At 41.2% G+C, this 21,391-nt stretch overlaps 1 protein-coding gene across 1 annotated transcript in view; it reads right to left on the bottom strand.

Annotated features, from left to right (window-relative positions):
• SDK1 (sidekick cell adhesion molecule 1) overlaps positions 1–21,391 on the bottom strand; it is a 418,839-nt gene that overhangs the window by 61,337 nt on the left and 336,111 nt on the right. Inside the window, exons 27-31 of the mRNA XM_061473901.1 lie at positions 15,733–15,848; positions 14,967–15,156; positions 13,061–13,159; positions 4,352–4,546; positions 145–346 (exon numbers count right to left, since the gene is read on the bottom strand). Of these exons, the coding sequence (XP_061329885.1) occupies positions 145–346; positions 4,352–4,546; positions 13,061–13,159; positions 14,967–15,156; positions 15,733–15,848 (802 nt within the window). The remainder of the gene's footprint in view (positions 1–144; positions 347–4,351; positions 4,547–13,060; positions 13,160–14,966; positions 15,157–15,732; positions 15,849–21,391) is intronic.

Genomic DNA, 21,391 nt, shown 5'->3' with positions numbered 1-21,391 from the left:
CCACCTCTAAAACAGGAACAGTGGCCTCACTTAACCTCTCTCCCCCCAAAAGACTATGAAGCTGAGTGACGCTTGCTTTGGTTTCCTAACTCTTGGAAGGGGAAAGCATGGGAATTTCTAGGCTGGCCTGAGATCATATGGTACCTTTCAATAATGCAGGATGTTGCCTCATGGCTGATGGAAGAGGAGTAGGTTTGCCAGTCTCCGTTCGGCAGCTCTCGCACTTGGACTGTAAAATACCGTATTGGTGAAGATCCATCACTTCCAGGGACCCACGTCAACAGCAGACTCCGTGATGTCACATCACCCTGGGGGGTCATCACCTGCCTGGGAGGTGCTGGTCGTTCTGCAAGTAAACCACAATTTGGTGCTGCTTTGACAGGAAATTCAAGCTAACATAAAACGTGTCAGCCTGATCAGATTTTCATAGTGGTTAACGCCACAGAAGACTGAAGTGTTGGATTTGCCCAAAGTATAAAAGCCATCCCATTCCTTAACCTTCTACTGCAAAGATCAGTAAAACCGATTCTGCATACAAGGTCTCAATTGAATATATACCTTCCTAGAAACAGACCTCAAACTTGGTCTAAGCCTGGCAGGTTAAGGAAGAATCACTAGGACCAGCAGCCAAGCAAATTAAGGAAACCTCTAATTAAACTCAGCTATGCGTGTACTGCAGTTGCTCTTTTGACTGAATTTGCCTGTAAATTAGTTAACTTTTTAACCTGTGCTTACTACTTTTTTAACTACTTACTACTTGGTACCATGGGACTATGTTCTCCCTCTGCTATGTAGCATCCTTTTCCACCGGCTGCTCCCCAGTTGAGGCATGAAGAAGATGAAGAGATGAGCTGGAACAGGCTGCTGTGTAGGGGACTCCAAGTGCATGACTTACATCTGATACTGAATTCCTGCACCAGCTCACTCTGGCAAGGAACTGGGAATCATCAGCAGCTCCTGCTGCTGATGATTCCAAACCCAAGCTTGGATGTGGTGCAGAGCTGGGGCTTCAGCACCTGCTGCAGTTCACTTCCAGACCTCCCCAGTTCTTCCCTTCATACCCACTAACCTTGAACCAGCAAAGTCAAACCAGCCAGTGCCAATGCTAAAAGAGATCTCTCCAGAGTAATTACCCGTACACCTTTTAGATAAGACAGGGAATGATAATGCAGGTGTAAGCATGCCAGTCCCCAACTGTTCCTATATAGATCTCCTTTCCCGTCACTGTGTCTCTGCACTCCATCGATTTCAATAGAGAAACTCTATAGAGTGAGGAATAATTGTTTAATTGTTTATCATGAAGATTATTGATTCTGATTAAAATGTGTGGCATGTAATAAAGCAGGAATTGATTGGAGACACCACAGTGACTTGCTTTTGAGAAGCAATTCAATTCAACTTCATCAGCACTTGTTTCCATAAATACACCTCTGCCTGCCCAGTTCCTCACAGTGCCGGCATGGCGAGCACTTCATTTCCCTGCCACCCCCTAAAACCATTTCCTTTATGTTTTGGCATTTCTCTGCAGCATGCTCTTGCTGACATCAGTGCCCAAACACTTGTAAGCTATTAGCTGGAGGAAGCCCTCAGTGCCAGCAGCCTGTGAGCCAGAGCACAATGCAAAAGGTCAATGCCTTACACTGACAGGCTGAGACAGGTATTCAGGGTTATTCTACCAGGGGAAGCAAGTGTCGTGCAGGGATTTAATACTCTCTGCTGATAAGCTTTAACCAGCTTGCAGTTTTGGGCAGGTCAGATCTTGCAGTCAGTCTCCCATGATTGGGTTTCCTTCTGCTGCTAATGGGAGATCTTAAGATCTCATGTGTTGCAAGATACACTTCCTGACTGTTTGTACAAATCCATTTGTATAAGGAGTTTATTTATGGGCGTTTAGCCACAAGCAAGTGCTAAGGTGAGCTCTTTGTGCAGGAATGTAAGGCAAGGTCATATGACTCAAGGGACTACTTTTAGTTTCTCACTACATTTACATTTTCTGACTCTCTTCTGCCCTGATCACTGGTGTTAACCATTGTGGAGGGCATCACACCACTGTGCAGATTCAAAGCACTACAGAAGAACCTCAGGAGAATACAGCTACAATGCAACTTGGGATCTATAAATCACAGGTATCATTGCAAAGATTTATACTGAGATCATCCAAGGAATTTCTAATGACAAGAGTGACTGATTTTGCTAATTTTCAGGAGAATTTCTGTGACTGCCATCAAGGACTATAAGGATATTAAATGCATTTTTATTAATGGAAATAAAATATCGTTTCACTGTAGAGTATTTATTGCCATATATACAAGTTTCAGGTTGGTTTGTTTGTTTCGTTGTTGGCAGAATAGCTGCAGTGGATAAATTTCTTTATCATCCCCTCATCACTCTTGCTGATGTGAGATTACACATTCTTCTCTCTACACTTTACATATGGGATCACTTCAGTTAACTCTCAGTGCTTTGGGACTTGGTTCCATAGCATGCACAGAGACACAGCAGAGCCATCCATCAAACAGAGAAAGGGTTCATTTTATACTATGACTTGTCTATTCAAGATAACCTTAGAACATTGATAGCAACAAGGGATCATTGTTTCCACAGCGGAGCTGGAAGTTCTGCCTTGAGCTACTGTGTATCCAGCAACAGCTTGCGCATGTTCTGAGAAATGTAAGCACACTTCACTGAAAAGGAAAGGCTCTGACCTTTGAGTGCTCACATTATTGGCATGGTGGATCATTTTTGAAACTTCCACATACTCGACTTTAAACTTTGACAGCAATCAAAGACAACGGTGGGCAAAACCTTGAGCTGATAATTCTCTTTGATGGACAGTATCTTTAGCAGAGGCAATTTAAGTTTCCTAATACAGACCTGGAGGTTCTTTCTCTCAGGACTGCACTGTTATGCACTGGGGAGGCTGCACATGACCTGGACAACTGTGCCAGTGGGAATTTTAACACCAACCACACAGGACAGAAGCAGCTGAATTGCACCCCACAGCTCCTCGCTGCTGGTGGTTGAATGCCAGGCCAGTATCTTCCCTTTTAGAAGAGTTATAGGAAAATAATAAGGAAGATACTGTGGGCAAATAGCATGGGAAATCCTTACTCTTGCTCTAAGTGACTTGCAAGGTGTAGAAAGGACTTAATGCAAGAGTTTGCTAAGTAAGCACACTTTAAGAGCTAAAACTAAATATAATTGGTTGTATTATAGAGCAAGGCTTGGGCAAAAGCCAAGACCAGGCACATAAGCACACGCAAAAGCGGTAACAATAGCTGAAAGACATCAATGGAAGTCTGCCCTAGTTACCTGTTGAAGTGTGCTTCTCACTGAACTATAATTTTTATGAATCTCAGAAGTTGAATGGTTCTAATTTTTGAGGACATTTTCTTAAAGATCAATATTCAACAGTGCAATGGGTGAGGGTGGCAAAAAATCCAGTGATGCACAAGGGAGTCATGTTGGCATATGGTACAAGACCAGAGGAAAACCCACACTCATGCTCTCTATCAATATATTCTCTTTTAGCACTGAATTTTAAAAAATAAGAAATGCTCATGCAGAGGTAGAAAATACATTTTTTTCTAACTGGCAGCTCTAGAGATCTGTTCTAAGGCTGGAGAATGGAGCAGTTACTTGAGCCAAAGCATTAGAAACAATAACGATGCAGAGTGGATTCTGCAATACTTTATGTCTTTCACATTTTGATATGTTTGGTATCTAAGCATCTGGCTTCATTTATACACATGTAACTCCTGCTTTCTTCAAGTAAGTTCCCTACAGAACAGAATTTGATCGGAGATTCAGAATGCAAATAACCATTTTATGGCTGAGACAAGAAGGAGAAAAATTCTGGGCAATCCAGATGCAAACACTCTGCTTGAATGTGCAGCAGAGAAAGGCCAGAATGATTACTAACACGTTAGGTCAGGACTGACATACAATGGAGGGGCTGTGGAGAAATCCTGCAACATCACCTCTCATTTTGCATTCCCTAATCAATATAATTCATCCATCACTTACTTTCTTAAGATTTCAATCTTTCTAGAAAATGAGAGAGTGGAAAAAAAGATCTGACTGCAGAAGGAGGCTGCATATGGCCAATATAGCAGCTGATGGAAAAATCAATCTCTAACAGCCTGGCAGGTTAGAAGAACTGTGCCTCATAAAAGTCTGTCTTACTCACCCGGTTTCTCAAATCATGATGTTGCTATGGTTTGGGGCAGGTTTATGGGGTGAGAAGGAGGAGGTGTATGGGCTGTAGCCTGTTATTAAAATTCCCCGAAGTGCAGCACAGGCTCCAAGGCATGCAACAGGAAGTCCTTCAACTTGTGGCTGCAAGCATTACCTCTTTTTTCTGTTGTGATCACTGTGGCTTCCAGAGGCTCCCCCCAGCCCTGCCTGGTCTTGGCAGATGTCCGAAAGATGTATGCTGACTCAGGGGTGAGATCTGTAGCAGTAAACTGCCTGACTGTAGAGCCAACCTCCACCGTTGTGAACTTGTTCGGGCTGCTGCTGGCCAGACGGTAGGCGATCTGATACCCTGAAATCACAGCAGCAACAGGAGAGAGGAAAAGGGTTAGGATTTTTTTCCGAGCAGGTACAAAAGAGCACTAAAACTATTAGTTTATCATCATTACTTGTTTATCTGATAACCAAGTAAGTTACTTCCTTTAGTGCTATAGAACTGTTCTATGGCAGCTCTCCTCCAGTCTGGCACCATATATTAAGAGGTGAATCACACAGTGGCACATAAAGGTCTACTGAATATTATCTGCTATGAAACTGATTTCACTTTCCATCCTTTATACCAACAGGATGCAAAACCAGCTTTATCTTTTCTGAGCATACTGGTAACATTTTGGAAAGGCAAAGGAACAAACTGAGTCTGTGCAATTAATGTCACCTGGTTAAGCATTTCAAGACAACACTCTGTTTCAGTTTTCCACCCAAGCACACCTGTGCATGTGCAAGCACACATGCTTACATGCTGTTCCACCCTCTCTCACAGGCTCAAACTAAAAGTTCTTCAGCTGCAGAGCAGTTGGATTGCCCAAACCATGCAGCCCCCACAGCGCTCAAGTAAAGGTTTGCTCCTGCTTTTAGCGCTGTCTTTTCCTCAGTTCTCCCACTCCCCTGTATCTCTACAGCGAATGCCAGAACTACCAACAAAAGCAACCTTCTTCTGTCATTCCACATTGCTTCCTCTGCCCACAGCCCAGGGAGGAAGCCTGCATGCTGTAAGGTCCTGCTTCAACCAGGCAGCACTTAATAATCAATTCTGTTGATGCCTGTAAGTGATAACCCCCATTCCAACCTGCCTGATAATTAGGCCTTCACAGTTTAGTCTGTATTATTAATGATCCAACAGTGCAAAGGAGGGTTTCCAGAGTTCTCACGCACCACTAGCAACAACTGTCCCCCAAAGAGGGGAGGGCGTTTAATATTGAACACTGCCAAATGTTCAAACCCATTCTGTAAACCAGCAATTGAATCAGGCTCTCACTTCTGGAGCTCCATGGTAACTTTCAGTCCAGCTGCTGACTTCCAAAATCAATTAATATCAGAACTGGCGTGGGGTTTTTATTGCCCAAGCTGAATACAGTTGTATGATTAAACGCTTCATGGAGTTACACAGGGCAGAGGGCAGCCAACAAATCCAAGTCAAACCAGCTGAAAACAAAACAGTCATGACATGATTCTGCCAGCCCTCTGCTCATCTTCTGAATGAGAAAGGGATCTGCAGCACCTGAGACCATCTCTTTTTCTTGGAATTAATAGCCCAGATAGAGTTTGAACTCCCACCACATTTTGGCTGTAACAACAACAAGGAGAGCCAAACCTGGTGTGCTTCATTTGTGAAGGTCAGTGCATGAAAAATGTGATTTTCAGCTTACCTGTGGCTATTACACGAAATCAATGACATTTATTTTCCCACTGTGAATACGCAACAATTGCCACATGCCTACTCACAGACAAAGCACAGAGTTCCAATGCTCTCCTGAATGAATGCCATACTTGCATGGGGTGCACGCTGTCACAAACAGTAGAAGTTAATTGGGATACAGATGGTATTAATTTTGGTGTGCTGACTCTCACAGTGCCATTGACGATGCACCAGTGTTTCCCTGTTCTCTTTTCTTTGGCAGCTGCTAGGGGATGTGGAGCAACAGCCGTAGCTGCCTCACATGGAACAAATTTAATGGCACCAACACCTCAAAGAGTGACTTGGTTTTTCCAAGCACCTGAGGCTTCAGTCTGAGCTCTCATGGGCTGCACTTACAAATAGGTTTGGGTACAGAGCTGATTCACTGCAGTGCCTTAACAGGCTGTGGGCACCCATGTTTGAAAAGGGGCATCAGTAGTGAAAGGCTCCCAGCATCTGCGCAGGCTCACCTTGTGCTGCCTGGGGTATTCACACACCCCATAGCAGCTGCTCTGTCAGGCATATTTCTACAATAACATCTCCAGAGATGAGTGGATAGCATTAGACTGCTTAAAGGGCTGGAAAGAATGTCCTGTGAGGAGCAGTTAAGGACTTTAGGCTGGTCTAGTTTGGAGATAAAAGAAGGTGAGAGGTGACCTCATCACTCTCCACAGCTTCCTGAGGAGGGGAAGCAGAGAGGGAGATGCTGATCTCCTCTCCCTGCTGTCCTGTGATATGACGTGTAGGAATGGTTCAAAGCTGCACCAGGGGAGGTTTAGACTCAGCATTAAGAAGCATTTCTTTACTGAGAGGGTGAACAAACACTGGAACAGGCTTCCCAGGGAGGTGGTCGATGCCTCAGGCCTGTCAGTGTTTAAGAGGCATATGGACAATGCCCTTAACAACACGCTTTAACTTTCAGTCAGCCCTGAAGTGGTCACGCAGGGGGACTGGATGATCACTGTAGGTCCCTTCCAACTGAAATAGTCTGTTCTGTTCTACTAGCTAAAAAGTGGCCTAATTTTTCAGTTCCTGAGTGTGCTTAGATCCCAGTGAAGTCTCGGGGTCTTAGACTTTGAGCATTTCTTTTACCCACCTTCAAACTACCTTCTTTTATCCAAGACACCAGCTCTCCCGTTACTGACCCAATATATCTCACCAAAGTATTTCTGTACCTTTAATACTACAATATTTTGATCATTTTAGACAAATAGCAACGGGCACAAAGAAGTGATATACTAGGATTATTTTGTTTATACAGATAGGAAAAATGCAGGAGTGGAAACCCTGGTGTAGGATCTTTGTAAGGGGGAAAAAAGTCAAAGAAAAGCACTGGGGAGATTTTTACAGCAGCAGAGAAGATGAAGAAAGAAGCAACAAAGATGGCTAAAGAAGTTTGATAAAGGGACATAAGACAGAAAGAATAAGACCTGGAGGGAAACAAAGAATATTAAAAGAATAGAAAAATTGATTTATCTAGTTATTAAAAGATAAGTCTGATATCTGGGACACATCCTTGTCGAGCAATTTCCTCACTTTTCTAAACCTCTTAAAATACAAAGTGTAGTTAAAATGTAAAGAGGGAATAGAAAGATAACTATTTATTGCTAACTGGTGGTACTTATGCTGGAAAGCCAATTACGAACATGCTCAGATTAGGCAAAGCAACACATACATATCTAGGCCATTATAACTTACACAAGACTGGATCCTTGGCTAGTGTAAAAACTAATTTAGCCATGAGAAAGAAGAAATCACTTGTCACAGCCTCTCTCTGACATGCTCCGCAAACTCCCTTTCAATGCACCCCTGTGAAAAACACTATCAGCCCTCACTGTCCGCTCCTGTATCTGCTGTGTTGGCTGACAGGTTGGGTAAACATCTCTTTTCCTGGATATCTCAGGCAGAATTTACACAACCAGAGCCATCACCTTTACAGATGTCTTCAGAAACTCAACACTTCCCTTGCTCTGATTCAAAGGTACATATCCAACCTCTGCACCTGAACTCAGTTCACTCTTGTTGCTGCCTACAGCCCACCTGAGAGATACCCTCTATCTTCATTCTGATCCCCCACATCACCTTCTCCTATTAGACAATTTGGGACAGCCAGGATACAGACTAGCATAAAAGGCATCACTTTTCTATGAGTGGTACAGAAGACACAGTATTTAAACTACAGCTTGGATGATAGTTAGGGCTAATGTAAGATCAAAAAGATAAAATTATTACGTTGATGAATTTCAGCAACAAGGGAAGGGAGAAGACAGGAAATGTTAAGTGAAATCAAAAGGTAAATCAATAGAGGTAAATGGAAAGTGTTCAAAGAGAAATTAATGTATGCTCGAGGGCTATGAGAGGCAATAACTGCAATTGCTGCAACAGAGGAATAAGGAAGCTTCTTTCCCTTACTAGATTATGACAATAAGATGTCACAGGTATTTTAGATTTTAAAAAATTAATAAAATCAAAGGTTATGAATGAAGTAAAATCTTTGAAAGATGATCAGTTCTTTTTGGGGAAAAGAGTATCTTACAGAACATGAAGTATCTGGATGGTCTATAAGAAGACTTCATATTGTTTTGCTCATTTTCCTGTCTCGCCCCCAGCATTAGATCCCAAATCTCTTCAGCTATTGGGAGTTCTGCCATTCACCAGGCAAAAACAGCATTAAAAACCAAAAAGCCCCGAACTCTTCAGGAGTTTATTTATTCATTGAAACTTGGCTTATTTTTTGCATTAGCATTTTCTTAAGTATTTTTTGCACAACTGCAAGAACTTTCATGAGCTGTGCTTTCTGAACTCAATAAATGGCAACAGTCTGAAATGCCTGTTAAATGTTAGGTCATTGTAACACAACCAGTAGATTCCCCAAAGCAAACAGGCAGGAAGATGACAACACACCATGAATATAAAAAAGCTTTCAAGTTCATCACCATACAAAGCCCTTCAGAACTGAAAGCACCCATTCATGCAGGCCGTGGTGCAAGCAGAGATACAAACACTTATTAATTTGTCACAGAACTTAGGGAAAGCCAAATAATATATTGGGAGGTGATGCTCTGCCCAGTGGAGCAACAATCCAGTGTGTTGATTTTACTGCTTATCTGTTTAAGGGCCAGTGGGTGTGCAAATGCAGTCTAGGATCAAAATATGAATTTGCAAATATGGATTACATTCAATTGCATTCTAATTCTCAGTGAAGTTCTTACACTCTTTTGCAATAAGCTTCAGGTAAACGCTAAATACAAAGATACCATGAGGAATACTAACCAGGGCCTGGAAGGAATCAAATTAAGCTCTTGCTTTTAGGGGATGCTCATAGCTAGAAGTGAACATATCACATTAACACATCTTTTTTCTTTAATAGTATTTGAAGGAACTAGGTTGGGTGCTATAAGAACTGAGTGCAAAGAAGAGGGAGTGAAGCCTCAGTCTAATATTCCCAACAGGATTAATGACCATACCTAGCAGTCTTCCACAGTGAAAGATTTAAACAAACAAACAAGTAGTTTTCCCTCTTGGTGCCTGCCAGCATTTTCATCCTGCTAATCTCTCTCTGAAATGCTGGAACGTGTTTTGATATAGACTACAAAAATGTTAGCTGCAAAGGTGCTTGTATGCTCAGAGGACAAAGCTAGAAGAGCAGGAACATTAGTTCAAAGGTTTTGAGTAAAAGTTGCTCTTGCAAAGCGAGTGTTTTTTCTTTCCAACCCCACTGGTGAATAAAAGGGCACTGCACAAAATTATGTTAACTTATTTTTTTCAACAAGTCTACTTCAGTGCACTTGACTGGGCGGGTTACAATGGTGTTTTCAAAATTCATTACAGTAAAGGGATTTAAAAGGTGTACAGGAAAGAAAAAATAAACTTGCAGCTTTTATTTAGAATGCCACACATGGGGTTTTGTCTATTTTTGAAGCACAACTTCTTAGGAAAGATCACAGATGTAGCCAGCATGAGCAATTTTGACTTTTCTCTCTGCCATTGGCAGCTACTTCTTCCGTGAACCTCAATATTCTGCTATCAAAAAAAAGTACGAGTGAGAACTATTGAATAAAGACAATCGACTTCAAAGAGGTGGAGTGGAGGAACTGGCAGGTAACGTCCCCCTGGGAAAGATTTCTAAGGGAAAAAGGAATTCGGTTTAGCTGACAATTTTAAGAGACAAAAAGAAAAAAGGTACAATATGTTTGCATTGAGAGCTCACTAATGACCTGAAAATCAAAACTGAATTGGATAAAAGGTTGAAATAGGACACATGTCTAAGGGAGTGTATAAATATACAGCACAAGCATGGAGGGACAGAATCAGAATAGCTGAAGTGCAAAGCGACTTATAACTTCAAGGGCATCAAAGGCAATGAGAAAGGTTTTATAAATACATTAGAAATCTGAGAGACAGGAGGAGGACAGGTCAACTACTGGGAAGAAAAGGCTGAAGGAGCGCCAGAAAAGAATGGAAGGTTGATACCTCCATTGTTTCATTTTCACACACACAGAAAGTTGATGCTGATTAGATACTTAACACAAATTAAACCTGACAACAATGTAAGTAGGGATGTAGGCTGGAATAAAGAACAGGTTAAGGAGTATTTAGCTAAGTTAGATGTAATCAAGTCAGAAAGGCCTGATGAAATTTGCCCCATGGTGCTTTTATATCTAGCTGGAGCCATCTTCAAATAATTACTGATTATCTTCAAGAACTTGTGGATGACAAGTGACATCTCAGAATAATAGACAAGAAAGAGTACCCTATCTTTTAAAACAAGGAAATACCAACCAGAGGAATTATGGACAAATCAACCTAAAGTTCAATACCTAGAAGGATCCTGGGAAAAAAAAGTCAACATAGAAGCATCCATGAAGATAATATAGTACCAAGACACAGCCAAAATGTATTTGTCTGGAGCACATAATAAATATCAAATAATCTGTTTTCCATTTTGCCAGTGTAACTGGCCAGGTGGGAAGAGTAGATATGATCCACATTGACTTTAAGTCAGGATTTAATGCAGCTGCACACAGCCCCATCAAAAGCAAACAAAAGAAACAGGATCTAGGAAAAATACTACATATTTTGACATGAACACTTGAAAAAATAGGTCAAAATATTACCAATAGTTTTTTCCAACAAATTGGGAAGACATTAAGTGAGCTCTCATGAGACCTCATGGATTGAGTGGTCCTGCTCAATATCATTAATGACCTGGCTGATGGAATTGCAGTCTACCTGCAGACTCCAAAACTGAAACCAAACTGAGTGGCTGTGCACATTTTCAAGGCCAAGAGTGTCATTTAAAGTGATCTCGATAATGAGGAGAGATGGTCTGGAATCAGTAGGATGAAATTCAATAAAGGCACCTGCAAATTATCATGCTTACAAAGAAAAAGCTTAATGTACCTATAAAACAGGGACTGACTGACCTGGAAGTGTACTGCAGAAAAAGGGTAAGAATTAATAGTGGGTCATAAACCATAGTTACACCATCAGTGTTGTAAAAAAAAGTCAAGTCAGAACTGTATCAAGTATCTGGGATACGTTACTGGGAATGGACTGAACTGTGCAAGACATCAGAAACATCAGTCTATATGCTAAGCATGTAGGGGACATCTTTCTCCTTCCCTCCCAACCCTGCATTCGTATGATCTTATCAGCAATGTAGTGGCAATGAGCAAGAACAAACTGAGAAGGGGATGAACTGCACAAAACACTCTGCAAAGACAAAATAGAACAGAGTTCCTACTCCACCAAGCTTGCAACTTCAGCAAATAAGGCTGACAAAGTGCAGCAACATGAGACATTGAAACACAGTGGGGAGAGCAAAATCGCTTTTGTACCTTCTCATCATTTCTATCAAATGATTTTTCTTCCTCCTTAACCACATCCTGTGATTCAAATCCCCATCTCTACTGAGAACAAGTTCTAGGACGCAGTTTCTTAAATAAAGCAACAAATCAAACCCACAAGACAACCTGGAAGTCAAGCTTCCTCAAGCTGCAGAGAAACCCTGCATGGATCTGTCTCTGACTGCTAAACTCTGCCAAGCTTCACATGGACTCTTTTCGCATGCCTAGAAAACCCCTGCAGCATCTGCCTTCGAATCCCATTTGATGATTTCCCCGCAAATGCAAGCATCATGATCACTTTGGGAAACTATATACTGGAGCAAACACTTTGAGTTCTTGACTCTTATATGCAATATAAGACTGGTTCGTTATTTTTAGGGATGCCACCAAGGCAGCAGCATTTGAAGCAAGCACCCTCCAACAACAATGAAGGCTTTTGGGAATATTGCTAAAACACACAAGCCTGAAAAATGGCAGTGAAATTAGAAGCAGAAAGGCCTGGCAGAGTGAGAACTAAACAAAACCCAAAAGCTTTTGCTTCTGTTTTCAGAATTGAGAGACAACTCTTTACTCACCAACTAGAACTACTGTTAGATATGTTTACCATCAGCAGAGGACAGAATATTTCTCGGTAACTACTAGCTACTATAATTTTAGAGGCAAGAATGAATTTTTACATTGTAAAAGCCTTCACGTTTTAAGTACAAGTAGCAGCTGGTGTGCATACTGCAAAGGCAACCGAGGAGTTAGGAGAGCAAGAAGGTAAGAAGGTTTTTCCCAAATTCCTGTCATGCCTTGCTGCCTCTGTATCCCTTGATGAAAAGCCAAGCATGAGTTAACTCCTTGCAACCTGTCAGGCAGTATTATCCAAAGGAAGCAATAAAATGGAAGCACACATGAAACAAACACTGGGCATGCCTGGGAAAGGGAGAGAAGGAGGGGGAGATCCAGCTCTCCCCTGCTGCAGCTCTGCAGGCAGTTTGCCCAACAGCAGCCAAATAGGTTACAAATCCCAATGTGGATGGGAAGAGAGATGACAATTCAGTGACATGTGATCCTGGCTGTGGAAAACAAACCCTATGGAGCTTGGCAGACTTCTCCTCCTCACCACAGGATACCATGTCTCTCAGCTGACACCAACGTGTTTTCTTTTCTTTAGCCACAGATTTGCTTATGTGTGGTTTCTAATTAAACATGCCAGGGGAAGGAAAACCCAACAGCCAGAGCTCGCTCTGGTCTCCAGCCCTCTCCTCCCAGCCCTGGGTTTGCAGCTCCCCCTTACCCAGAATAATTCCATTGGGCTCCTCCGGTGGCTGCCAAACGATCCGTACGGATGTCAGCCTCACCTCGGGGAACACCAGCCTCACAGGTGGCCCAGGAGCTGGAAAGAAAGACAGAAATCATGCTAGCAAGGATTGCATGTCAGAATTATAAGTCTGCTGCTCACCTTGCACAGAAGCAAGATCCTATTGGTATCTTACCAACATTAAGTAGATAGTGAGGAGTGCCTATGTACATACATAACACACGTTTTTTCTGAGGAATCCTGTCCATGGCCAAATTCCTATAGCACCCTCGGACACCAAACATAATGCAGAAACAGTGCATCCTACAGTGTATTCCTACACCTGTGTTTAGCAGGATGCTCTGACAGAGGAGCTTTATGTTACCTCCCAGCAGTATAGTGAGGAGTCCCCGTAACTGACTGCATACTACAAAGCAAGTCATGAACCTGCCTTTACAGAGAGTTATGTGTCAGCTTAATCCACTTCATACCTGTTGGAATTGAGTAATATCTCCTTTCTGTGTCATCAGTACCAGCTCTGAACTGCCTTCCGATTTTACATGTGCATTTTAAGCACTCAGGTCTGAGCAGGAGAACCTGAGGCAGGCAAGATGCACATTAATACAGAAGGCTGGTGGCTGCACTGACCATCCCAGGTTCACAAGGTGAGGAGATGCTAATTCATACATTAGCATCTGCAAAATTTCCCCTGCAGCACAAATTCCACCTGCATTACCCCTGATGATACTTTTAATTAAGTTGAGCCCAGAGGAGACACAACATATTTCTGTCAGGAGCATGGAGATGGGAGTACAATTTGTATCATTTGCCAACATGCACTTAAGGAGGTAACTGCTATAATGGGGTTATCCTAAACAAACAGTTTTAAACATTTCTCATTATAGCCTGATATGTACATTTCAGTGTGTGCTTTTTCTCTCCCTGCAGAGTTCTCCTCACAGTAATTTCTCCTTGTTTCCTTTCAAAGAAAAGCCATGTCCCCACACAAGCAGTATGAAGAGGAAAGGGCTAATAAAATGTCAGGGAGCTGCTGTCCCTGTTGCCATCCCCATCCCTGTTCCTACATGCTTTTACTCTTTCCTTGCACTTCACAGAAAATATCTTGTTAAGCCAGAAGTCTGAAGGTGTTTTCAGCCCAACCAAATCACCTTAATGAAGTCGCTTGTAGAAACCAATGTTTATTCCATTACTATGCTGAAAAGATTTTGATGAAAAGAGAGACATTTCTTTTAGTTCATCTTCATTGGGAGCAATAAGCAGAAGCCTCTCACACTGACATTAACCTTCACTTAATACTAAAAAGGTAATGAAGCTAAAGGTAACTTCAGCATCTGCAAAGCCAAGAATATTTTAACAGTTGGACTGAATTTCTGTAGAACTCCATCAGGAGGAATGCTCCCTCCACACTGGTGTGATCACACAGCACTGAGGTAAGGGGCTCACTTCGGACCTGGGAGTGCTGGAGGCACTTGCGAAAGAAAACTGGTATGATCATCTTCCAAGGTAAGTGCCTTATTCTTTTTGGAAATCAAATGGGAATGGATTACTGAAGCTGCAAATTCCATCTCTCTCCTTCAATCCAATCAGACCCAAATTTGTTTATTGCTTTCAGTTGCAGCACTCTACTTCTTTGTTTTTTTTGAGCATGATTGAACTTCAATAGGAATTTATAACTGGGCTTTAAAAATTGTCTTCAGTATAAATTGTCCACACCGAGCACTGGAGAACAATTTTAGAAGTCTTTTTCTTCTCCTGATCTGCAGGGAAAGAGGAATGGAGGGACTCTGGGTCTCCATGGTTTTGCTAAATCCTCAGCCCTTTAGGTTCAAAGTTGAAAAAAAGATAATATATGTATCTCCAAACAGCCTTAGTTTAAACTTACCATCATCCTTTGTTCTTTCTACAACTGCAGGAGAGCTGGGGACTCCATCTCCGATACGAGTGAAAGCCAGTACCTGGATCTCATAAAGCACATACTTCCGCAAACCAGACAGGAGGAAAGACTGTGTGTGGTTACCTCTTACTACTTGGCTCTTTGGCTCAGAGTCTAAATCTTTTGCTTTGAAAAGTATCTGCAGAATAAATGTATATAAAAAATAGAAAGAAAAAGGTTGCTACATGAGGACTGAAAAGAGGGCTACACAGTTTACATTCACAGAGTCATAGAATGGTTTGGGTTGAAAAGGACCTTAAAGATCTTTCAGTTCCAACCCCTGTCATGGGCAGGGATGCCTCACCAGACTATGTCACACAAGGCTCTGTCCAAACTGGCCTTGAAGACTGTCAAGGATGGAGCATTTACCAGTTCTTTGGGTGATGTGTGCCAGTGTCTCACCACCCTCACAGTAAAGAACTTCTTCCTTATACCTAACCTGAACTTCCCCTGTTTAAGTTTGAATCTATTATCCCTTGTCCTGTTGCTATAGTCCCTGATGAAGAGTCCCTCTCCAGCATCCAAACCCTCCTTTGTCACAAAATATGAGATTATAATCACCAATCACCCCTTTCAAACAGCATACTTCCTACATCTTCTTCAGCTGACTTATGAATAATATAAATAGCCAGCAGGTGAATAATGAATAACAAATGAAAAACATATCTAAGTAATGCATTAAAAATTAAATAAGCATGAAACTCCCATTGCATACCTTGTAACCCAGGATAAGACCATTCTGCTCGGGCTCGGGGACTGCGGTCCATGTCAGAAGGATCTGGGTTGAACTCACAGCTTCAGCAGAGACATTCTCAGGAGGAGCAGAGGGAACTGGAATCAAAAAGCAGAAATCGGTAAGATATAACAGGTCATTTTGCTCAAGATTGTGCCAGGATCCCATAGAAGAGTATTCAAATACAAAAGGACTGGAATAGGTTCTAGATAATCCCTTCCTCTCTTGTACTGAATCTGCACCTTTGTTATATTTCAGCCTGCCTCACAGTTTCTTGCCAGCTCATCTCAGAAACCACAATGCTTGTAAAAAGCTAAACATTTAATCCTAATCAGTGTCTACAGATAGTACAGATGGACAGATATTAATACATTTCAAGTTCTCTATATTTGCATTAATGAGAATTAAGTTTAAATAGCTGGACTTCCACAGAAGTCTATCTCTTTCCCATACATTTCATTTCCTTATGCCAAAAGTTAGAAATCTTTATGAATGGGAGTTTACCTTATGGTACTATCTGTTCTAACAAGAAGTTTTACACCACCCTAGCTTCCTATATTATCTGAAAGGAAATTATAGCATCTTTTCTAGAGTTAGCAATAATTTCAATCACTGCACTGCACTCCCCATTCAGTGAGAAGTTCTTTAACCTCAAAGCCTTTTAATTATGTGATAGTGCTCAACCCTTGCAATATATCATTTCTAGGTGGATACATTAACACAAGGTGTATTTTCAGGGACTGGTACAGACTAAATGAAAGACATGCCTATTTCATTTATGATGCAAAATTGGCTCTTACGAAATGAGAAACATCATTAGAACTGATGGCACAGGAACACTGTAATTTTCTCTGACTCCAAAGAGCAAACTTGCATTTTCTCATGGCATGAAAACTCTAACTGCTGCAAAACCACCAAACAACTGCAGGCTTTTGTAGGCAACCTTAACAGCATGCCATGTTACACAAGCACAATTTGAGGCTATTTTTAAGAGTTCACATTTTATGCTGCCCTTTTGCATCTTTTTTTTCCCTGTGGCATTTCCAACATCCGAAGGGTACAATCTTTTCTAAAGCATGATACACCTGTCAGACCTCAAGGGAGCATTCACCAACTTATGTTAAATGAGCACTTATGGACAGTAAGGCTTGATTAGGTCCTGAGTATATCACAAAAAAGAGCATGAATCACTGCCAAAAGTAATGCTTTCCTGGCTGTCCGAATAAAGGAACAGATCTGCTGCTGTAAAGGCGAGCTCCTGAAGCTCCTAGCACTATGAATGAAAGAAGTGTGATACCAGAATTAATATCAATTGAAAACCAGACTGTACCACTCCCAACCCTTGTGCACTCCAGGTTAACCACAGAGGTGGTAATTTCTGAAACAATTTCCCTGCTACCAATTATATGGGACATGAGAACCAGTGCACCAGCACATAACTGCAGCAGACTAAAATCCAATCTTTTCCTAGCTCCAATGCTGAAGTGCCCTTTCTTATTTCAAAACAATCTTACCCTAGATTTATCCCTCACAAGGATACAATTACGTTAAAGGAAAATAGATCGCCAGGAGCCATGAATGTCTTTGCAGAGCAGCCATAACATTATCTGTAGATCTCCACAAAAGCTACTCCCACATGAATCATTACTTCTGGTGAAAGGGTGTAGGTGAGTTGCAGGAAACCAGGATGTGTAGAGGAAAGAAGCCCTTTTCCAGCCACATTTATTTTTATTTTATCTGGTTTGAAGCCTCTGAAGAGAGAAAAAGTTTATTTTACCAGTATTTCATTTCCTCTTTGATCAGCAGCCCTGAGATTTCCCCAATTCACAGAAGGTGGAGGCTGTGCCCTGAGTGCATGCTCGCTTTAAGGTGTGTGTACAGCAATACTGCTGGCAGGGGCACTCAAAAGCTAACAAAGGAGAGCATGGTCTATCTGAAGATTTCTTAGCCCATGTTCCTCTTAATTCCCAGTGCCAACCAGAGCAGCAAACTGTCCCTTCTCTGTGGAAAAGAATCTAAGCCCAATGCTTAAATGGCAGAAATAACTTGTGTTCGTTGAGTGCGCTTTAGTTCTACAGTTCTTGTATTAGTGTTGAGGATTTTATTCTAATGTGACTGTATGAATTCAGGACGTGCAAGTGATGGATCTTGTTGTTGTTAGGCTTTTATCAAGTAACAGACTTTGATCAACCCTTTAAGAACTAACTGAATCACAACATTCATTTCTCTGACCTCCCTCCTCTCTCAGGATATAGTAATAAAAGAAATTACAGTTTGCTAAGACTAATTATGGCTTAAATGAGACCTAAAGAGCCCTCTTTCCTCTGGCAGCTCCCTTCTGTAATGCTGGTTTCCTTAACTGTTGCACTGAAGACTTTATTACAAACTCCAAAGCAGAGTTCTCATTAGTAACCTGCAAGAAGAGTTCTGAAGCCAAGCAACAGTGTCCAAAAAAAAATAATCTTAAAGCTTGAACAAAATGAACCATAAATACTGAAACTAAATGATGAGCTAATCCAGCAAACTGCCAGCTGCACAAGGTACTTCAGAAGATCAGACATAAGAAATTATAGAGCTACTGGTGCTTTGTACTGGAATGTCAGTAAGAACTCAAGTTTTTAAGGTTATTCCTGTTTGCATCTGGGATCATGCATCCTCTTTCTACATCTGACATTTGATATATAGCAAAAGGTGCTGTTTCATGTCTCTAACAGGGCCAAAAGCAGCTTTTAATAAGCCAGCCTGCATTCTGGCTTTCTAAGAAAGCTAGTGGGGTGCAATGGTTCTCTCTTTTGCAGCTCGTTTTAGCTCAACATCCATCACTGTTTTTTGACAGTAAAAATTAAAGTGGCATATTGTACATCTGATGTCAATTAAGAAGTGCAAATTTAGAGCAAAGTTCATGGCAAAAGCAGCAGAGCTGCAGTACACAACCATTTTGCCTATAAAATTAGCTACCACAGGCCAAATTCACTGCTTGTATAAACTGACAAATCCCCACAGTGACATTGGAGCACATTTGAATTACCAAGCAATGCTTTATCACACCAAAGTAACTGCTCCATGAAGGTCAGCCGCTGAAAAATCCAGAGATTGATCCTTGCCATGGATATGTGACCATGCTTGTATAGTAGGTGCTTTTTGTAAGGCAAGTGTATACACATTTATATAGATGAATACTAGAAGCCAAAAAAATATTACAGCACTGGTTAGGTGTATTTGAGATGAACTGTTTGAAAATAAGAGGGTTTGTACCTAAAAGGAAGCAGCCCTGTCAAGGTTATTCTAATATATTAGAGGGCTTAGTGTTTTTTTGCTTTCTCTATACTGTACCTACTAACAATGTCAGTTATTGAGCAGAAACTGAGCTTGTTCCTCTGCAGTTATTTTATACTGTAAAATTTAATGAGCTATTTAATTTCTAGCGTTATAAAACATTCTGGATTGATAAAACCTGTCCTGTTTAAGAATCCTAATTCATCCCCCTCCATCTTCAGCTGCTTGCAACTCTTATCCTAGATTTTCATTTTAGGGTTTTCCAACTGTTTTTCAAGCCTGGATTACCAAAACCTCCAGCATTGTTTATTTTCTCATAGCTCCTTTAGTTTCAATTTGTTTTATATGCAAAAGCTTCACAAACCAGAGAGTACCTGTAAGGGCATGCTGCTCCTTTACTGTTAGCATGGGTGCTCAGCTATTAGTGATAGGACCACATATCCCAGAACAAACAGGAGTGCTCAAGTACAGCTTTATTTTCAATAAAGGGTTTGGACTCCAGTGGCTGCACTGTCATTAGATGCAATGAGCTGATTTAGTGCCTGGACTCTAACTTAGGCTCTTTGGACAGTGTAAAATACAGAACCATGAGTTCTGCCAATGAATAATCCTGGCCAAGGCACCTCTGGCCAGCTGTGAGGGATGTTTACAATCTGCACCAGGGAACCCTAAGATTCTGTCTATAAAATGGAGAAAGAAATACTTAAGCCATCTGCTTTTAAAGCACTTAGAAAACATACGTGATACAGAGAATTGTTCTTATAGTTCAGAAGACAGACCTAAAAGTGCTTTGACCTTTCTCTCTGACTTTAGATATTTTTTATTTGCATTTTAACCCCATTTGATTCCATACAGGTTAACTGCAGATTCTCTGAACTTCTCCCATGCAGCTTGCTGCTATGCCAGTGCTTCTTCTATATTCTAAATCTAAGAAGATACAGCCAAGCCTGAGCCCTGACTTGCTCTATTCAAGAAATCAGATGTTAGTATCAAAGAAAACACATGGAAAAAAATAAATGAGTCTTTATGGCCTAGATCACAGCTTTGTGTTATTTTGATCCCGATTTCTGTGTGCCTCCTATCAGTTTCAAGTCAGCCTTCTTTTAATACTGCTAGAGGAAATGCCAAATACACATGTAACCTCTGATCTTCAGATGCTCAGCAACAGCACTATAAACCTAAGGTTTTATGAAATGACTTAATCTTAGTGTTTACTACATTTCAAAAGAATTGTTTGAAGAACAGTGGAAAGGAGAAAGTGGAGAATGCGATATCTTCTTATTATAATACTGAACACTTCAAAACTATTCTGTCTGGGTCACGCTATCTCTAACTCCAGCACAAGCATGCCTTGTTTAGAATACCTCTGGCAATAGCTTTTCAATTACTACTTCCCAAAAAGCAACACTTTAATGGAGGGGGGGAGATTTTGTTTAGACTTCTTCTCAGCTAGTTCAAAGGGTAGTTATCTGCACCAGCAGACCAAATCCTGCTGTGTGCAGTGGGTTCACACTTCCCACCAGGTAAGGCTGCGTGGTACAGAGTTCACAGACATGCATATACATGTATCTATGACTGTAGGGTATGCACAGGATTAAATTCCAAAACACATTTCAGGAAGAAAAATGGGGAAAAATAGTAAGAACAAGTAACAGTGTTGAACCTGGCATAACTAAAGCTCACTATAAGTTTTTATGATTAAACTTTTAAACCATATATGTCATCCACTTTGTTATTCCCTTGCAATATAAATTTTAATCTATCAGGTGCATGTAGGGTAGGTTTGGAAATAGGTTTTGTGGAAGTTAACAGCTGGAGAGCAGCTTCTCAAGATCTGTCTTTACTGTTGCTACTAAGCTAACAATAATTTACTGTTCTCTGAGACTGAGAGTTTGCTTCTGATATTTGAAGTCTCTATGCTAGTATGGATAATTCAGCAAGACAAGACAGTACTTGTGCTCTAGGTCTATATGCAGGTTATGTCTATATAGCCTTGTACACACAATTTGAGAAGGCAGTTTTGAAAATGTGCTATCAAAAGCTCAGATAATAATTTTATTTCAGCTAGATAATGATTTTATTTCAGCTCTCTAAAAGAACTTGTGCCATTTTAGAGCTACTGGGTGCTTGAAATTAAATTTCAGATAATCACAACTGCAAGAAAATCCTCCTGAGCCTGGAAGCAGACAGGGAAAGGTGGAGAATGAGGGACAACAGTGCAGTGAGGAGGGAGAGGAAGTGTGAGAGACCTCCTCAGCCAGACAAGGTTCTCTTTGTGTTGCCTGTACTGCTGCCAAATGAGGGCAGGAATGGGGAGAGGTTGTTTTGTTTGCTTTAAATACATAACCTGCAGGTTTATGCAATA

Source organism: Pezoporus flaviventris, unplaced genomic scaffold (genome assembly GCF_033815535.1).
Source record: "Pezoporus flaviventris isolate CSIRO_AGI_PZ_B2104156 unplaced genomic scaffold, CSIRO_AGI_Pfla_v1 ptg000078l, whole genome shotgun sequence".
NCBI classification, from domain to species: Eukaryota; Metazoa; Chordata; class Aves; order Psittaciformes; family Psittacidae; genus Pezoporus; species Pezoporus flaviventris.
Note: the sequence above shows the minus strand (reverse complement) of the source record. Positions and strands in the feature narration are given on the sequence as shown.